Here is a 20,439-nt window from a genome sequence, read left to right as displayed (position 1 = left end):
TTGGAGGGAAGGCGCACTTCTCATAACCAATCACTTGTCAGAACTCTTGACTCCACCCATCAATCACAGCCCTGGGAATAGATGATTGGTCAAAGGCGGAAGCGTTCCCGTCTTCTCTCACTTCAGCCTATTTTTGTTGGCGGAGATAGGGAGACGCCCCCTCGACTTGGTACTGCATATTAAGCACACAGGGAAGACGCCCCCTAACCGGGAACTCCGATTGGCTACGGGTAGCCCCCCTCCAAGGTCCCGCCCCTTTGCTAAGGAAAGTAAATAAGGTCCTTGAAGAATTTTGCCTACGTTCTACCTTAACTTCCACTCTGCGGGCGGGGCTGCTGCCTGGGGTGGGACTAGGCAAATGTGACCCTATGAGGTAGGGAAACGAGACCAGACTGTGAATTAAGGATAGGTTATCCCTGCTAGGGGCGTGGCTTGCGGATCCTCGCTTTCCCGCCGACGGTTGGCCACGTCACGTGACATGGGCTGGAAGATGGCGTCTCCCACAGACGGTAAGAGCCGGCTAGGAGATTGTTGGCCTGTAGTCTCATTATTTGTTTCTCTGGGAACTTCCGCCGTCTTCACGCTTACACTTTTTTTCTTGGGCCCCACTTCTTTCTCTCCCACCCTCTTCTTTGGGGTATGTCGGCTTTTCAGCTAGCAGGTGCCTGGTACCAGGTCTCTTTGCTGTGTACTAGGTAGGTGAAGGAGGCCACCAACCGGAGACCCTATGGGGGGCGGGGGGGGGGGAAGGACAGAGGCCGCTCCGGCCCATCGGTGATGCTGAGGGTCCAAAAGGGGCTGCTGCGGGGAAAGGGAGCTTTCTTTTTTAACAGACCCATTGGAGTGTTGGTTCTGTCCTCATCTCAGTAGAGCTGGAACGAATCTCTCACGCTCTATAGCTGTGAGTGGTGGCTGACATGAGGTCTAGGGTTCATCCTAGTACCGAGCCGAAAGAGAAAGATGCTTGTCTCCTTCTCAGTTCAGGACCAGTGCCTTGGCAGCAGGAGAAGCAGGGACCTGGTTTTCTTGCCCCGAGTCCCGAGGGAATGATAATTAGGCTTGTTAATGTAGTTTCGCACGCTTCTCAACCCTTCCTCAACCCATCACCCCTCTACTTTATGTGTTGTTTCCGTAAGCTGAGGGCAGAAGCAATTCTGCTTATATATCGTCTAAGATGGAAGTCATCTTAGGTGGCAAATAGGTGTTCTTGTTATGCCCGTATGCTTTTGCTCGCCGTTCTGCTTTGGTATTTCGAATTGCTCTTCTGTCATTATTATTCAGTATCTCAGTATACTCTTTGTCAACATAGTTATTCTGTTAACTTTGCCCGGGCCACATCCAATTATAAATTTCAAGTCTGTCTTATTTCATAAATTTAATCCTAGGCTTTAGAATAATGCCTGTTGGCCGGGCGGTGGTGGCGCACGCCTTTAATCCCAGCACTTGGGAGGCAGAGGCAGGTGGATTTCTGAGTTCGAGGCCAGCCTGGTCTACAAAGTGAGTTCCAGGACAGCCAGGGCTACGCAGAGAAACCCTGTCTCGAAAAACAAAAAAAACAAAAACAAAAACAAACAAAAAAAAAGAATAATGCCTGTAAAGCATTTTGCTTTAAGTTAACGTCTATCCAGAAGTGAAACTGGCCTTGGTGTGCGTAATTCTAGCTACTTGGGAGATTGAGGCAGGAAGATTGTTGCTTGAGACTTGCCTAAGCTTCGGAGAGAATTGTAGGCAAAGCGTGTCTCAAATAAAAAGTTGCGGTTTAGTTGGTTGTTAGGTTTTGTTTTGTTTTCCTTTTTCTGAGACAAGTTTCTCTTTGTAGTCCTGGCTGCCCTGGAATTTGCTCTATAGATAAGGCTGGCCTCGAACTCAGAGCTCCTCTCACCTCTGCTTCCCGAGTGCTAGAGTTAAAGGCATGTGCCACCACCACCCAGCTTCAAATAAAAAGTTTTCTTTTAAAAAGTAAGGGAGGAGTGGCTGGCGAGATGGCTCAGAGGTTAAGAACACTGGTGTTCTTCCAGAGGTCTTGGGTTCAATTCCCAGCAACCACATGGTGGCTTCTAACCGTTTATAATGAAATCTGGTGTCCTCTTCTGTTGTGCAGGTGTACATGCAGGCAGAACACTATATACATAATAAATAAATAAATAAATAAATAAATAAATCTTTTTAAAAATGTGGGCAGGATGGGGGGGGGGGGGCTAGAGAGATGGCTCAGTGGTTAAGAGCACCTGGTGCTTTTGCAAAAGATCTGGATTCTATTCCCAGCATCCACATGGCAACCCATGACTCAGTTCCAGTGGATCTGACCCCCATGGGCATCAGGTGCACATGTGCTCCACCTATGTTCCGTGCAGACAAAACAAGCATACACATAAATAAAGAGTGAGAATGTAGTTCAGTGGTAAAGACCTTGCTTATCATGAACAAGACCCTAGGTTCAGTCTTTAGTACTAAAAAGAATGATTAGATGATATTAAAACATAATGTTACCAGATTTCCCTCCTTTCTTTCCTTTTTTGAGATAGGGTCTCACGGTGTAGCCTACGTTGGCTTCAGATGCATTCTCCTCTTGCTTCCCTACTTGTGCCTCCAGTATGCCAGGATTTAAAGTCTGGACCACTGTGCCTGGCCTCTGACTTGATTTTGAAGTTTTAGGTTTGACTGAGTTTTAAGTTTTGAGCACATTCACATATCTTAAGAAATTGTGTTCATAACATAAGAGATTTTCTAGCTTGGGTGATTTTTTTTTGCTAAAACATCTTTTTCTTACTAGGAAAAAAAGTATAGGTAGGATTTTTGTTGCTGTTTTTTAAAAATTGGAGTTCATCTTTGTGTCTGTGGAGGTCTCCTGGGAACAGGACTTCTAAAAGGCAGGATCTGTAAGGCTGTGGTGGAAGGCTAGTTTTTGCTAGATATGTGAGGTCTCTAGAATCAAAAAGAGCATACAGCTCTTCTTCAAATCGAAGGTGTTTGTATCTGAGATGAAACTAATTCTACCCATGCAGGAGATGTGCTTATGTGTATAAAAAGGTAGCACAGCGACTCCTGGAGGCAAACCAAGCAAAAGCAGAGTAACCTGGGGAGAGGTAAGTCGGGCCTGTAGAAATGGTGGCAGCCACCATGCAAAGGCCAGTGGATGCAGAATACATGCAATGCTGGACCCTATACAAATGAAAACTAAGGAAAAGTAAACCATTCAAAGACCTGGGGTCTATAACATTGCAGTTTCTTGAGATGGAGAGGGTTGGGAAAGTAGGATTTTGAACATTGCAGTATTAAGGGGTTTTCTCTATGTGCAAATGAAGAGAGGCTTCAAGTAGCCTCTTGGACAGGAGAATGGTTGAGCCTTGAAATATGAATTGTTATTGGTATATAATAGTGAAAGTTGTAGTAGAGAGTAAAGCCAGCATAGTCTGAGATCTGAGTGGAGCAGACTGGGGAGGACATCTCTGTGGTGGACAGTGGGGAGGGCATCCCTGTGGTAGACAGTGGGGAGAACATCTATGATATAGACAGTTGGCAGGATGTCTCTATTGTGCAAAGGAGGACATCCCTTTGAGTCACTAAGAGTATAGTAGTTTCATAGAAGCAGGGAGGAGGCGTATCATGTGCTGGAGAGGCTGCAGAAGGGAAATCAGGGGGAGGAGTTAGCATAGGTAATCTCGATAATAGTAGTTTCAATGCATGTAGGGACAGAATTCAGATTTGTTTTTGTTTTGTTTTTTGAGACAGGGTTTCTCTGGCTGTCCTGGAACTCTGTAGATCAAGCTGGCCTCGAACTCAGAAATCCGCCTGCCTCTGCCTCCCAAGTGCTGGGATTAAAGGCGTGTGCCACCATTGCCTGGCTCAGAATTCAGATTTTTATAGGTTAGGAGAGAGTGTAGGGCCTGGGGAGATGACACACAGTAGGAAAGCATGCTTGCTTTGCAAATAAGAGGACCTGAGTTTGAAGCCAGGCCTGGTTATACTGTCAGCATTGTGGGGGCGGGGAGGGCATGCACAGAAACAACTGGATCCTGAGAGTTTGCTGACTAGTTAGCTTCTGGTTTAGTGAGCGACTCTGTCTCAAGACAATAAACCTGAGAGCAAAACAAAGACACCCAGCATCCTTTCTGGTCCTTTATAGTCATCCACCTACTTGTGCACTTATTACATACACACACACACACACACACACCCACACCCACACACACACACACACACACACACACACACACACACACCCACAGTGTGCAGTAAGAGAGTAAGGACAACAGGATACCCAGGAGGGAGGTTATACCTTTAAAGGGAGAATTTGCATGTTTCTGTCTGTGTGTGTCTGCACTCAGACATGCATGTGGGTACTGGTGCATGTATGTGCATACATGTGGAGACTTGGTTAACATTAAGTGGTTTCTCTCTCTGTCTCTCTCATTTGTTTACTTATTTTTATGAGACAGGGTTTCACTATGTAGCCCCGGCTCTCCTGGATCTTACTATGTATACAGTCTGGCTTCAGACTCAAAGATCTACCTGCCTCTGCCTCCCGAGTGCTGGGGATTCACCACCACCCCCCAGTGAAGTGTTCTTTTAATAAGTCAAAAAGGAGATAAATTCTAGATCAGGCTTGCTTGTTGACTGTGAGCCTAAGATAGAAACTGATGGTACAAGACTGAGGTGCTTGTCAAAGCTGAAGACAGTGGTCTACAGTAGAGATTATCTTTCCTGAGAGCAGTGACACTTAGCTGACTGTAACTGGAGACAAGTTGAAGAGTATAATGAAGACAGGTGGATTTGTTGACACTCTACTTTACAAGGGGTTTTGCTGTAGAATTTGGGCTAGCCTTTCAGTGCTCCTGCCTTAGTCTCCCAAATGCTGGGATTACAGGTGTCAATCACCATGTCCAGCTGATAAACTCATCTTTAAAAAAATTTTACGTGTATAGGTATTTTGCTTGCCTGTATGTCTCTGTACTACATGTGTGCTAATTGGGATTATAGACAGTTGTTAGCTGCCATGCAGTGTCGCGGGGTGAACATGGGTCCTCTGGAAGAGCAGTCAGTGCTCTTAACCACTGAGCTCTGACTTTCTTAAACACTCTTATTTAATAGAGTGGAAGTCTGAGTTTTGATGAGGGAGAATCAAGTTTACTTGTATTACATCATACCCCAATAGAATTTCAGGGAATCAATAGTTCAGACCTCTAAACTTCTAATTGAGTGTTTCAGCTTATGTTCTTTAAGATTGAAAAATAATAAAAAGTAGATGACTGTGTTTCTCATCTCATCTTGTTTGGTTCTAGGGACAGATTTGGAAGCATCTTTGCTAAGTTTCGAGAAACTTGACCGTGCCTCACCAGATCTTTGGCCAGAACAGTGTAAGTTTTGACTTTTCTCATATATTAGAATTGATGCAGAAGAGTCGGTGCTCCCTTGGGAGAATTTTGCAGTGTTAACATGTATCTGATGACTAAAGGTTTTATTTCGCTTCAAAGAGAAGAGATTGATGTACAGTAAAAATAGGTACTTAGTGGTTTAATTTTTCAGAACATTGCAAGACAAGAAGTGGTAAGGACAGCGGCTAAGGTAGCCGCCTGCAGAGGGCGAGCCTGTGCCCTTTGCTCTCTTTCTCTCTCCCGGTTCGAATCCCGCTTTCCCCGTGTGACTCTGCCCTAGTTTCATGGGGGTGGGGTGGGGGGGGGAAGTGGTAAGGAGCTTTAAAAAAAACTATATATCTAAAATTATAATTTTAGATAATACTAAGATGCACAAAGCATTTCTTCATCTCCTTTAGTGAAATAGTTAGATATTGTTTGTAATTTTATACAGACTGGTTTGGAGTTTTTGTATGCTTGTACAGATAAGCATATACATATATATGTTATATATGTGTCTGTATATTTGTCACACACACAGGAGTTTTTATTTCTCGTAATGATGATGTAATGTGTGTAGAGCTTTCAGCTGGATTCATCTAAACAAGCAATTTGATGGACCTTTCCTTGTTGATCTGTGTAGGTCCGCGTCATTGCTTTACATACATTACAGTGGACAGGCACATTCTAGCTTCTATATTTACATTCTATTTGGAAACCTAAGTTATCCCATTTGTATTTCACAGGCAGTGTGTCAGTGAGTATCCTTGTATATCTGTCCTGTATGTAGAAGAGGATGATTGCCCATTTTCACACTAGCCAGTGTTACTCCTTGTTGTTATGTTTAGCTTGCATTTTAAAAAAATTAAGTTATATTCGTTATTGGGCTGAGGGAAGCACCCATGTGCCATGACGCCCGTATGGAGATCAGAGGACAGCTCATCCGAGTCAGCTCTGTCTTTTTACCACAAACCTGGGAGTCTACAGTTGGTGACAGGTGCCTTTCCCCACTGAGCCCTAGCTTGTATTTCTTAATCAATAGAATTGAACATTATTACACTTTACATATGTAATTTTAGCTTTTTTTTTTTTTTTTTTTTTTTGCTTTTTTAATGTGATACTATCCATGAGGTATTCGTGTAAATAAATGAAACAGAACAACTGAAAAGAATGTTTAGTTTATTTATATTATGTATGTATTTATTTGCAGTCCTGGGGAATCAAACCCAGGGTCATGTGCTTGCTAGAAAAGCACTCTACCCTTGGTCTAAATCTCTAGCCCTGGAAAGGGAATTAAAACTTTCTGGTGAGAGATAGCTTACTGTTCTCCAGGCCAAATCCTGGTCCTTTAAAGCAGGAGGCATTAGTTTGTCAGAGAAGCTTCTCCTGCCCGGCTATTCTCATTGAGCTGAGCGTTTGTCTGTTTGTGTATTTGTTTGTGTCTTCCGGTACTGCCTGGTGGTTTTCTGAGATACTTAAGTAATGTTAATGACCTAGACTCTGCCCTTTTCTAGATTTTAAGTTACTTGAAGGCAAGACTTTGGTTTTTAGGTTTTAGGTTTGTTTTGTTGGTTTTGTTCTTTTCAGATAAAGTTTCTTTGTGTAGCCATGGCTGTCCTGGAACTTGCTCTGTAGCCCAGAGTGGTCTCGAACTCACAGAGATCCCCCTGTGTCAGCCTCCTGAGTGCTGGGATTAAAGACTTGAGCCACCGCCACCATCACCGCCCAGCATTTCTTTATTGTTTAAATCCTCAGTGCCCGAACACAATGCTTCATGGATGAATAACTTGTTTTTTTCTTTTCTAGTACCAGGTGTTGCTGAATTTGCAGCTTCTTTCAAAAGTGTAAGTAAATAGCTTCTGTCTATAGAGGTTTATCCAAAGATTGCTCTTGGGCAAAAAGCTCAAATCTTTATTTTTAAGACTATTGTCATAGTTTTCTAATCATTTTTGACTGTAGACTTTTAAATATGTTTATATTATCATACTGTTAACTACTGATAATCCCTTTCTCTGTTTAAATGCTTTATTTAGACATTCTGCCCCTTGTCCGTTAGCCTCTTTGCTCAGCTCATAGGCTTTAAGGTTAAACATTTGAAATACTTGATATAACATTGGTGTTCTTTTTTTTTTTTTTTTTTTTTTTTACTATTTTTTTTTTCCCGAGACAGGGTTTCTCTGTGTAGCCCAGGCTATCCTGGAACTCACTCTGTATACCAGGCTATTTACCCCAAGTATAACTTTGAAGCCTCCACCCTTCTTTATATAGGAGTTGGTTCTCTCTTTTTAGTATGAAGTTCCTGGGGTTTGAATTCAGGTCATCAGGTTTGGCAGCAAGCTCACTACCTGCTGTACCATCACTCTGGTCTGTGGCGGTGGTGGTTTCTTAATTCATTAGCTCTGTTCTTTCTAGTAGTCCCTCTTAGTGACCTAGGTTTGGTTTTTGCACAGGGATGAGAAAGGAGATGATATCACTGTAGCTGTCTCAGTCATTGTCATATTGCTGTGAAGAGACACCATAACCAAGGCAACTTATTTAAAAAGAAGCATTTTATTGGGGGTTTGGTTACAGTGTCAGAGCTCATCGTGGTAGGGGTGAGGAACATGGCAACAGGCGGGTAGGTGTGGCACTGGAGTAGTAGCTGAGAGCTTTCTTATCCACAGACAGCAGGCAGATGTAGCGCAAGAAACCTCAGCTCATCCTGAGTGACACATCGCCTCCAACAAGGCCACACCCCCTAATTCTTCCCAATCAGTTCCACTAACTAGGGACTAAGTGTTCAAGTATATGTGCTTATAGGGGCTGTTCTCCTCAAACCAACACCAAAACTGAGGCTGACCTTGAACTTGTTACCCTTTTTGTCTCAGTCTTTGCTCAGATTGTTTATCCCACTATGTCCGTTAACATTCATTATTTTTTGTAGTTATCTAGGTGATTCTTATATGCAACTAGATTTGAAAGCTACTTATCTTACAAATGGGTTCTTAAAATTTTAAATTTACTTATAGAAATGAGAAGATATTTAAAATGCTGAAAATTTCTAAAAATTTCTACAATACAGTCATGAACTCTGTGCTGGTGAGGTGGCTCAACAGTTAACATTTATTGTCAAGCCTGATGACCTGAGTTTAATCCCTGGGACCTATGTGAAGGAGAGAACTAACTTCTATAAGTTGACCTCTGACCTCCACATACCTGTGTATGGCACATGCATGCTCCACTCTCCCTCTCCCCCCACATCACAAATAAATAAATGAAGAAAAAGCTAATAATGAAATCTCAAGTGATAACCATTTTATTCTTTTACCACTTGAGTTGAGATTTTTTTATTTTTTATTCTTTCTGTCAGAAACTTTCATAAGAACAGAATTTAAAGTAATTTTATTGCTGAACTAACTGATGCATGAAATAGTAATAATAACCGCACTGAAGTTCATCCACAGCTACCTTCCTGAGCCCAGCCTTATAACTGAGCAGAAGCATGTTGTGCAGTGACCTTTTGAAGTAAAATTTCAACCTAGAAACTTGGTTTTAAAAGTTTGTTTGTTTTTGTTTTGGTGTATGTGGGTATTTGGCATGTATGTATGTGCTTGTACCATATTTGTGTCTGGTGCTCAAGAAGGCCAGAAGAAGGCATTAGATCCCAAGTGACTGAGGTCACAGATGGTTGTGGGTGCTGAGAATCAAACCTAGATCCTCTGGAAGAACAGTCAGTGCTTTTGCCCAATGAGCCATCTCTCTACCCACAAACCCTGGATATTTAAGATTGCAGTTTGCCAGGATTTTTAAACAATCTGAAGGCTATGTAACAAACAACATTCTTATAAGAAAGATGTGTCTGAATGAATATATTCTTATTTTCTGACAGCCCATCACAAGCTCTCCACCGAAATGGATGGCTGAAATAGAACGTGATGATATCGATATGTTGAAAGGTACATGATACTGGTGTCTACTATCTTCTTTCTTTCTTGGCTTGGTTTGGTTTGGTTTGGTTTGGGTTTTCAAGACAAGATTTCTCTAACCCTAGCTGTCGTGGACCAGGCAGCCCTCGAACTTGGAGTTCTGCCTGCCTCTGCCTCCTGTGTACTAGGGTTAAAGACCTGCACCGCACCATCTGGCTTGGTTTTGTTGTTGTTTTAATTGTGTCTCTTTCCAGTGCTCAGTTTCGTCTCTGAGCTCATGAGTGGTCTCTCTCTCTCAGCCCTTGGGTACTTGGGACTGTGGACAGCCACGAAGCCTGGCTTGTCCTCTAACATTTACTCTTGTGTTTATGTCCTTCCACAAATCTGTGGGCAGCTTCTGTCAGTGCTCCCTGCAGTGTTCTTGGCTTCACTCTGCCTCCTTTTCTGTCTTCATAGTTCTTCATATCTGACTGGAATGTTGTTGGTTTTTTTTAAAGATTTATTTCATTTATATGAGTACACTGTCACTGTCTTCAGACACACCAGAAGAGGGCAGCAGATCTCATTTCAGATGGTTGGGAGTCACCATGTGGTTGCTAGGAATTGAACTCAGGACCTCTGGAAGAGCAGTTAGTGCTCTTAACCGCTGAGCCATCCCTCCAGCCCCTGGAATGCTTTTCTCTACTTTTTGCATGTGTAGAAATGCAGCCAGTTCAAGAATCCATCATGGACTTTTTCACTTTTTTTCTTCTTAATATTAACTTAATTTTGTATAATGCTTATATTAGACCAAAACAAAACAAACAAACAAAACAAAACAAAAAAACCCAAAACCCTTACATAAATTTCTCTCAGAATTATGAAGGCCCTGTTAGGTATGATAAAAACCAAGGTTTGGAAATAAAATAACCAGTATTTACAAGCCTATAAAGTTTAAATTCTGATCTTTTAAAGTCTGCTCTTCACTGTAATAGAAGTCCCTTTTATTGCCAATAGTACTATTAAATGACAACCCCTTAGTGCTGTGGTTTCCACCTGGGTGTCGAGACCCCTTTGGGAGTCAAATGACTCTTTCATGGAGTTGCGTATCAGATATATGCATTACAATTCAGTAGCAAAATTACAGCTATGAAGTAGCAATGAAAATAATTCTATGGTTGGGGGTCACCACAACATGAGGAGCTGTATTAAAGGGTCCTAGCATCAGGAAGGTTGCAAACCACTGCTGTAGTGCTTTTCTCTCTCTCTCTCTCTCTCTCTCTCTCTCTCTCTCTCTCTCTCTCTTTCTTTCTCTCTCTCTCTCTTTCTCTCTGTCTTTCTGTCCTTTCAGTTTCTTTTATGAAGAATACTGTTTTTTGATAAATGATTTAGTTCATTTCAGAATGAAATTAAAAGTTAATTATATGACTTTGGGTTGTGTTTTTTTTTTTTTTTTTTTTTTTTTTTTTTTTGGTTTTTCTGAGACAGGGTTTCTCTGTGTAGCCCTGGCTGTCCTGGAACTCACTCTGTAGACCAGGCTGGCCTTGAACTTAGAAATCCGCCTGCCTCTGCCTCCCAAGAGCTGGGATTAAAGGTGTGTGCCACCACTGCCTGGCTGACTTTGTTCTTTTTTTAAAAAAATCATTCTTACAGTGTTGAGATTCATGAGGTAGTAAAGTAATAGGGCTGAAATTAAGGCAAAAATTTGGGATTCTTGAGCTATTTAAGCAGCTGAACCAGTCAAGAAAGTCACATATGCTAGATGCAGGTGAGACTGCAGGATGATACAGGAGTCCCAGAGCTCCTTTCTGCACTTTCAGAAGTGTGGTTATTATCACACCTAACCGGGCCTTCCTTCATAATTTTATGAAGGAAGTTTAGTAAGGGTGTTGTTGTTGTTGTTATTCACTGTCTGCATGTCTAAATGCTGATTCCTTTTAACTCGTGGAAAAATTACGTCCTAAAGGCATGTCAGGCTCAAGTATCTATGTAATAAATGATGCACATGTGTTTCTTAAGAAAACGTTAACTGTTTAGTGAGACATCGCGTATGTAAACTGACTTCTAGTTTAAACAAGGAATTAGGTGCTGTCTAAATGAAAATCTGGGGAGTAATCTTTATTTTAAGTAAGTAAAATCTGGGAGGAGAGTGTAATTAATTGAAAACAAAATAAGGAAAATAGGATTTGAAGGGGAAATTTGGATTTATATTTAGTTTTTGTTTTCTGCAGTTGGGAACGTGATGAACAGTGTTCTGTTGCTCCTACTAGTGATTATGTGTAATCGCATAGGAAACATGGGGTTTAGAAATGGAGACATCTATTTTACGTGACCAAGATGTGTCTGCAAGGTTTTCTCAGTGACATGTCACACTGTAAGGCTTCATGTTTTATTGGTATGTTCATTTTGTATGACAGGCAAAAGTGGATGTTCTGATGGGTCCTTGGGCAGGTGAGATGACTCAGCTATAAAGGAACTTTTTCCCAGCCCTGACGACCCGAGTTTGCTTTCTAGAACCCACATGATAGGAGAGAATCAACTCCTTCAGCTTGCTCTCTGACACACAGGCAGTAGCGTGCACATACACATTACATACATTTAAAACTGTTGGAAAAACCCACTTAAACTGTTAAGTATTAATACCAAGGTGTTTTGCAGAGGTAGAAATCTGTACTCTTTTTGCTGAACAGTTTATGAAATTGGAGGAGAAGAAAGAAGAAAGGTTCTGTCTTGTACTTATTCAGGAAGGGATTTAAGCTTGAAATCCTCCTCTCACTGTGCTAGTGATCAAGTCCAGGGCTTCCTGCATGCCAGGCCACTGTTCTGACCTTCAGTGTATGGACTCCCAGTGCAGCTTGAAGCAGTTTATTACAAGAACTGTCAACCCAAACCAACTGTTACTTGAGAGGAGTAGAGAGAGGTGGTATTGAAATAAAGTCTTTTATTTCAGAACTGGGGAGTCTCACTACAGCTAATCTGATGGAGAAGGTCCGAGGCCTACAGAACCTGGCCTACCAGCTGGGCCTGGATGAGTGTGAGTACATGATTAATGATATAGGGATATATGTGTATATTCCATAATGAATTCTAGTTATAGCTCATGAAGATATAATTTTCCTTTTACTAAGGCAAAGACAAGCCATCTGAAGGTAAGAACTCAGTGTAACTTTGCACCTTTTTTTTTTTTTCATTTTTCGAGACAGGGTTTCTCTGTGTAGCCCTGGCTGTCCTGGAACTCACTCTGTAGACCAGGCTGACCTTGAACTCAGAAATCCACCTGCCTCTTCCTCCCAAGTGCTGGGATTAAAGGCGTGCGCCACCACTGCCCGGCCAAATTTGTACCTTTTGTGTCAGAATATGCTAGAATATTCTGGTAGAAATTCTTTGTGAAGTACACAACTCTTGGTTATAAGTGATATGACACGACTGAAGCGAGCTCAATCTGAAGAGAGACTTTGTCAGTTCACGTTAGTGTGTTAAAAGTCCAGGGGTGCAGATAGCCGGGAGATTGTCTAGATTTGTGGCTCTTAGTGATGTCAGTGGTGTGTGTTCTTATTCTCGATTCTGTGTATCTAGGCTTCATTTTCCTCATGCAGTTAGGCCTTGAGCCTTGCTGCTGCTGCTGCTGCTGCTGCTCCTGCTGCTGCTGCTGCTAGTTTTTTTCTCAGCCCTAAGCAAGGGGAGCAAAAAGAGATCCAATTGTGGCTCTGAGTCTCATGATTCCTAAAGGAAGGAAGTGTTTTCACTAGATGTTCCAGAAGATAGTTGCTGGGAGAGATGTTAGCTGCTCTGCACCAGCTCACATAATTGTGTTTGAGCCAGTTGTTTGACAATAGCATGAGTGCCCGGAGGCACCAGGCCTGCGTCCTGGGTCCAGATAGAGTTTAGAGGGATTGGTCTGACACAGACTGCATGGAATGAGAGGGAAGGGATATATGAAAGACCAAGAACACAGTTGCAGCTATGAATAATGCTTTGTTTCGCAAGATGGCTCAGTGGGTAAAGATGGTAGGTGCCAAGCCTGATGACTCAAGTTCAACAGTGCATGCATACACACACACACACACACACACACACACACACACACACACACACCAACCACACACAATTAAATGTAAAACATTTTTTCAAAAAATTTCTCATTTGTGTCCATATGCCCTTTGTTTTAAAATTATTCCTTTGAATACTGACATCATGGCTCACATCTTTAATCCCAAAACACAGAAAGCAGAGACTGGAGAACCTGTGAATTTAAGGGTAATTAGAGCTATTTTGTGAGGCTTTATCTCAAAAATCAAAACAACAACGGAGTTTATTTCTTCGGGCTAGTAGTAGTCCTCAGTACTAGAGTGCTTGCCTAGTATAGAGGAGGCTCTGGGTTTAGTCCATGCTTTTATTAAAAAAAAGTTTGAAGTGAGTATGGTGGTGCATTCCTAGAAATATGACCGCAGTGCTAGCACTCAGAGTGCTGACATACTAGCATGAGTTTAAGGCCCGCAGAGCAAGAAACCAAAGAAATCTTAAAGATGACTTCTTTATATACTCTCTCTTCTCATATGACATTCATTAGAATAGGTTTTAGAGAAAATTCTTACTTTGTAAGTGAAAGAAGAGATAGTTATTATCAGTACAGTGGTCGGAACCTTGTTCTCAAGCTGTACCTCTTTAGGCTCCTAATCTAATCTGTAATTTCCTTTAAAAATTCCAGTTTTGTAACTGTTTGGAGAATTGCATAGCTTTGTAACTGGTTTTTTAGAGCATGCACCGCCTGTGGTGACTGTTGACGTCTTTGGTTTGTCACTCTCAAGTTCAACATTTAACCTCAACATTGTCATTTCTAAGCTTCCCTTTCCATTATTGTCATCTGCTGTTGGCTTTTCCCATGCTCCTGCTGGAGATCAGACCTAGGGCCTACAGCAAGTGCTCCACCACCACAGAGGCACAACTCCAGTTGAGTTGGGTTTCTTTAACCAAAAACATTTTCAATCCCTTCAGGAATCAAGGAATGTACAATAATAAACTACTTAAGTTAGAACTCTTAAGTGATCCTCTCCTCCCTCTCCGCTGTGCTGTGGTGACTTATTTCTTGCATTAAAGTTTATGCCTTGGCAGAATTAATTATACTAAGTGTGGTATGGCTGGCGAAGGTTTATAAAGAGAAGGCTGATCTGTGGTTCTTACGTTCATGACTGGGTGGCTTGCATGGGCTAGGACTCCTTTCGTTTTTCACATTAGATTATAAGTGCTGTAATCATCTTAATCAATGCCTTATCTATGTGTTTTTTTATCTATGTGATTTTTAATGCAGTAAACATTACGCTTGTCATATCAAGAAGATGCTGTTACCAAACTTATTTTTTAGCTGTGCCATCTCTAGTTAGTTGTAGCTGAAATTTCTGTATTCTGTGTAATCATTGTCTGCTGAGAAAAATATTTTTTCTATTTTTTATTACAGAAAAAACCCTGAACAGACTAAAGTAGAGAACAGAATAGTAAGCTCATGCCTCTGACCCAGTTTTTGTAATCAGCATATGTCCAATTTGGTTTCACTTAGAATAAGTAGCCTCTCATAATGTCACAGCATTCTAAAGCAAGTCCAATGCCCTGTATTACCACTAGTGCCAAGTAGCTTCACTTATGTTTCTAAAAGCTAAGGCTTTAAAAACATTATAACCACATTTCCATTGTTATTCTTTTAAAGGAGTCCTACGGGCCAGGCATAGTGGTACACACCTGTAATACAACACTTCGAAGTCTGAGGCAGAAGGAGTATGAGTTTGAGGCCAGTCCTCTGAGCCATAGAGTGAGTTCCAGACCAGCCTGGGCTATTTTGGCAGGAGTAGGGAGGAGGTAATGTTGCTTAGGATGCTCTCAAATGCATGACTCTTCTGTCTCAACATCCCAAGGAGTTGCACTGCAGACCTGTACCACTATGCCTAAAAAGTTTTAACAAGCTACTTAGTATCTTAAACTGCCCAGTCATGGTTCAGATTTTCCTGGTTAAATTACAAATAACTATACATAATACAGTTTCCTTTACTCATTATCTACATAAATGTTACAAGCTATATTTAATTGATATTCTCTTTTAGTCTGTTACCTAGTTAGACCTTTTTTTTTCCTTGCTATTTGCTAAATTTAGTGAATTGTTTTAGAATCTGCCACATTCTGTATTTTGTTGATTATATCCTAGAAGACATACTTATGAATGTATCCATGACTATCCAATCTTTTTATTTCATGGAGGTTAGATTTGGAAGCTTGCATCGATACAGGTTTCATTTTTTATTTTAATTTTGGCAAGAATATTTTATAGGTGCTGTGTCTATCTAAGGTTATTGTCTGCTTATCTCTTTTCAGTTAACACTAGGATCCATAGTTGATCCAGGTATTGCCAGCCTGTCTATTCTTCATTGACCTTTACCCACAGTAGCAGCCTTTGGTTACTGTCCAGATACATGATTTCAATAAAAGTTGTAAGATTGTGATAATCTTATTCTGTCATCCCTTCTTATTATCTTGAATTTTCTTTTTTTTTAAAGATTTATTTTTTTTTATTTATATGAGTGCACTGCAGCTGTCTTCAGACACACACTAGAAGATTGCATTGAATCACATTACAAATGGCTGTGAGCCACCATGTGGGTGCTGGGAATTGAACTTAGGACCTCTGGCAGAGTAGTCAGTGCTGTTAACCACTGAGCCATCTCTCCAGCTTGAATTTTCTTATAAAGAAGAAGTGATTTGATGGCCTCAAAAGTTGTTCCCATTAGAATGGAAAAGATAAATGTCTTGTTTTTCTTACTAGTTTTCAGAATAATGAATTTGTTCACTAAGAATCAATGAAGTCTATTTTATTGGATTTTCATAGTATAAAAATCCACAATTAAAGCATTATTACTATTAACTGTTCTTAATATAATTTTAACTTTTTATAAATTTTATTATTTAAAAAAAATCTTGCAAATACTGGTGCAAGCATTTAGTCCCAGAATTTGAAAGGCAGAGGCAGGTAGATTGCTGTTGAGTTCAAGACCTGCCTGATCTACATAGAGAATTCCAGGACATCTAGTGCTGCTAGAAAAACCCTGTCTCATAAAACAAAACAACAAAACAAAACAAAAACCTTGCAGGGAAAGAAAAATATTATACACTAAAATTAAGCAGACCCAGTCTGTACACTTGGATGACTTTCTGGACAGTTAGAGTAGGCATTTCGGATGAAAGCTGCGGAGCGTCACATTGAATTGTACCTTTTTAATATTGGTAGTTTATGTAATGTCATCTTTGGTGGTGGATAAATGCAAGTGTTTGTAATTCTCCAATTGATTAATTAATTTCATTATGCACACATTTGTACAGCAGTCAGAGAACAACTTGGGAGAGCTGATTCTTTTTCTGTTAGTTTGGGTTCCAGAGAATTAAACTAAAGTCATTAGGTTTGATAGTGTGTTTGCTTACTCACTGAGTCATCCTTACTGCTAAGTATTTGTGTTTCTAAGAACTGAAGACACTGGGACTGGGGTTATAGTCAACTAAGTCATCTTAATCACTGAACTTTTTTTTTTTTTTTTTTTTTTTTTTTTGAGACAGGGTTTGTCTGTGTAGCCCTGCCTATCCTGGAACTCAATTTGTAGACCAGGCTGGCCTCAAACTTACAGATATCAGCCCACCTCTGCCTCTCAAACGCTGGGATCAAAGGTGTGAGCCACTATACGTGGCTTTAATCACTGAATTTAAACTGAATAGCAAAGACTGTTTTCCTGCCAGTGTGGGTAGGGTAAACACAGCAGAGATTCTTAAAAATTATGTTTTAGTTTATAACTGAGCCTGTTTCAGCTTCTGTAACTGTACTTTGTAACTCATTCCTATTTTCCTTGACCATAGTGAATTTAGTTGAGGTAAGAAAATGCTTTACGTTAGAAATGAAAAAGATTACATTGATACTGTATTGGACTTCTTGGATACAGTCTCTTTAGTTTAATGTATAGAGTGTATTTGCATAAAAACATCTTTTTTTGTCCTCTCCTTCACTTGACATCTTTTTTTTTTTTTTTGGCTTTTTTTTTTTTTTGGCTTTTTTTTTTTTTTCCGAGACAGGGTTTCTCTGTGTAGCTCTGGCTGTCCTGGAACTCACTCTGTAGACCAGGCTGGCCTCGAACTCAGAAATCCACCTGCCTCTGCCTCCCAAGTGCTGGGATTAAAGGCATGCGCCACCACCGGCCGGCTTCACTTGACATCTTAATCTAGCATTTTGATGTCTGAGTGTTCTCTCCTACATTAATTGAAAGGGTGACAAGGGTAAAAAATAAGCAGTAGGAACTGATGGGTCCTGGGGACCAGTGATACTGTTTCCATGCAAATATCTGCCCTGGTGAAGATGATGAGATGAAAAATGCAAAAAAAAAACCATTTAGCCTCAAAACATCATTGTTAGTTCGCAGTATATTTAAGTGTTAGTATAGAAATAACAAGAACCTTGTAGTGCTGACAGTGACTAGATTGTATCTTTTGGAAGGTGAATCTTACTCTATCCTTTGATTTGATACATGGTTATCTGTTTGATAACTCTTTTGGAGTACAGGTTTTAGAATACAATAACTTTTTATAGATTCCTTTCATTTTTAAGGTACTTTTGTAGTTCTTGGGACTTGTTATGTTTGTTTTAGCTCTTGGACTAAATGTAATTTAGTAATGTAATTTTTTTAAAACAGAGTCATTTTTGAGGCTGGCTTTGTAGTGTATGGGTCAACTGACATAAAGCTCAGGGTGTAATGTTTGCTGGTGGAATGATGGAATGGCCAATTATTGGCACCCTTAGAGGAATGACACACTGTATCTAATGAAGCTCATTGCTTCAGACTCAAAAGATGACAGTTTCTGAAATTGCTCTAGTTTTAGGTAATTGGTGTTTTAGTTATGAGAAGTAGTGTTTGAAGATCTTGTGATTTGTGTGTGTGTGTGTATTACATATAACATGAAGTGTGTTAGTTGTTTGACTGTGTCCACTTGAACCCTGCCTCATCACCATTTTGATGTGGGTGTGGTACTGATTCTGCCCTGTAAATTTCAACAGTAGGATGTTGCCTTTATGCCTAAGACCCATTTAATTGCTGAGAATCTTACTGCTGATTCTCTGCAATTTTTACCCTTTCCTGATTTGTTTCTTGTTTCTGAAGGTATTTTTGTTTCTGAGGGTGGCAAGTTTTTCGATATTCATGCAAATGATCTACTTATTGGTTAATTTGGAAATAATTAAAAATAGGTTGTATAAATTTGGAAATTTGAGAGTCTTCTCTTTGCAGCTAAAGCTAAACCTTGGTATTCTGATGCATTTGAGGTTTTGTTGTTGTAGCAGCTTTATTGAGCTGCAGTTCATATTGCCTGTAATTCACCTAGTTAAACTGAACACTTATGTCTGCAGCAGTCAATTCTAGGGTATTTTCATCACTACTCCCAGGCTCTGGACTTCATTTCTTCTCAAGCTCCTAGGGGCTCAGCCACCACTAATCTTTTTATGTCAGTATGGATTTGCCTACTTTGCAATCATGTAGTGTGTCGTGTCTGTGACTTCAGTCTTGTTTTAATCTTTCTTTCTTATCTCTATCATCTCCTATTTGAAGTCCTGGGTATCAGACTCAGAGTCTGTACACTTGTCAGGCAAGTGTTCCACTGCTAGATTACACAGGCCCCTCCAGCCCTGAATTCTTTTACCAAAATAGTATTTCCAGTGTTCATATGTGTCATAGCATGTATCAATCCCTTTTGCATGGCCAAGTAGTATTCCTTTGGGTAGGTCTGTCACATTGTATCACCAGTCAAGGGGCACTTGTTGTGACTACTGTTTGACTAGATAGACAGACAATGGTGCTATGACAAATCATCTGTAAGTTTTTGTGTAGACATGCATTCTCATTTCTTGTGTTTATAACTAGGGTCCTATGATGGCACTGTATCTCACTTTTTGAGGAATTGTTTCCAAGCAGGATGAACCATTTTATACTTCCACCAGCAGTGGAGGGGTTTATGCTAATATTCATTATTGTCCTTTAAAAAATCATTACTTCTATCCTAGGGGTTTGTGTTTCATTTGCCCAGTGATGATGAATGCTTACACGTTTTCATGTGCTTCGTATTCAAGTATACATGCCTAGCCATAAGACTGTCTATGTGCAGATTCCTTATTTGCAAATGGGGATGATTTTGTTTTACTTTCTTACCTTAGTTAGAAATTTCACCACAGTGGTGAACAGGAGTAGTAAGAGTAGATGTCCTTTTTGTCTTTCTGATCTTCGGCAGAAAGCATTTAGGATGGTGTTAAAGACTGTGGTGTGTTCGTAGATAATTTTTAATCATGCTTGTTCCTATAGCAGTTTGAGTAAGATTGTTATTTGGCTACATTCTTAGAGTTTTAAAAAGCAACATTTTATGTAAAAAAAACAATAATTGAGACTTCATTTTGAACTTGCAAAAGATTTATTTCAGTTTTAATTGCATATGTGTATGCATGCATGCTTCTGAGTGCCCAAAGAGTCTAGAATTATTGATCCCCCAGAACTGCTGTCACAGGTCATTGTGAGCCACTTGCTATAGGTACTGGGAACCAAACCAGATCATAATAGTGTATAATCAAGTAATATATTATGAGTTCATTACTACCAAGGTATCTGGACAGCCCCCCATTTGAACTTGTTAATTCACTCAGTTAATTACATTGTTGAAGTTTGTACCAGTGTATGATATAAAGTGGTTGTACCAGAGAAAAAAATGAATGAATGCTTCTGAACTCTTGTATTAGTGTTCTGTAGGTGTGAGTGTTTGCAAAGTAGCTAACTGTATGGAGAGCTTATTGTTTTTTTGTTTGTTTGTTTGTTTTTTTTTTTTTTTTTTTTTTTTTTTTTTTTTTTTTTTGCTTATGGGACAGGATGTTGCTGTATAAGCAGCTTGTCTTTGAACTCAAGACAGTTTTCCTACTTCCACTTGCCAGGTATTAGGCTTTAGAGGCATGGACCTCAATTTCCAGCTCTAAGGATAGCTAGCTCTGTTGAATTCTAATTTTAATCTGTGATTGAAGGAAAGAATAACTGTGACTCTACACTCTAGGAATTCTTTGGTGTCAAGGTTTCTTTTCTGGCTTTTATAATAAGACCTATTCAGTACTACTACTGTGTCCTTGGAGAACAGGAAAAAAAATCGTCTCA

The 20,439-nt window shown here is 40.2% G+C and overlaps 1 protein-coding gene across 5 annotated transcripts in view; it reads left to right on the top strand.

The window, feature by feature from the left end:
• Positions 1–259: 259 nt before the first annotated feature.
• Lin52 (lin-52 DREAM MuvB core complex component) overlaps positions 260–20,439 on the top strand; it is a 102,115-nt gene continuing 81,935 nt past the window's right edge. For 2 of the 5 annotated variants that reach the window (XM_076921692.1, XM_076921691.1), the window contains exons 1-5: positions 334–509; positions 5,283–5,357; positions 7,161–7,198; positions 9,223–9,289; positions 12,189–12,272. In XM_076921692.1, coding sequence (XP_076777807.1) covers positions 479–509; positions 5,283–5,357; positions 7,161–7,198; positions 9,223–9,289; positions 12,189–12,272 — 295 coding nt within the window. In that variant the 5' untranslated portion in view covers positions 334–478. Of the gene's footprint in view, positions 510–5,282; positions 5,358–7,160; positions 7,199–9,222; positions 9,290–12,188; positions 12,273–12,366; positions 12,388–20,439 lie in introns of all 5 variants that reach the window. The other 3 variants (XM_076921693.1, XM_076921694.1, XM_076921695.1) reach the window with 3 other exon arrangements.

Source organism: Arvicanthis niloticus, chromosome 23 (assembly GCF_011762505.2).
Source record: "Arvicanthis niloticus isolate mArvNil1 chromosome 23, mArvNil1.pat.X, whole genome shotgun sequence".
Lineage (NCBI taxonomy): Eukaryota > Metazoa > Chordata > Mammalia > Rodentia > Muridae > Arvicanthis > Arvicanthis niloticus.
This window is presented reverse-complemented; position numbering and strand designations above follow the sequence as displayed.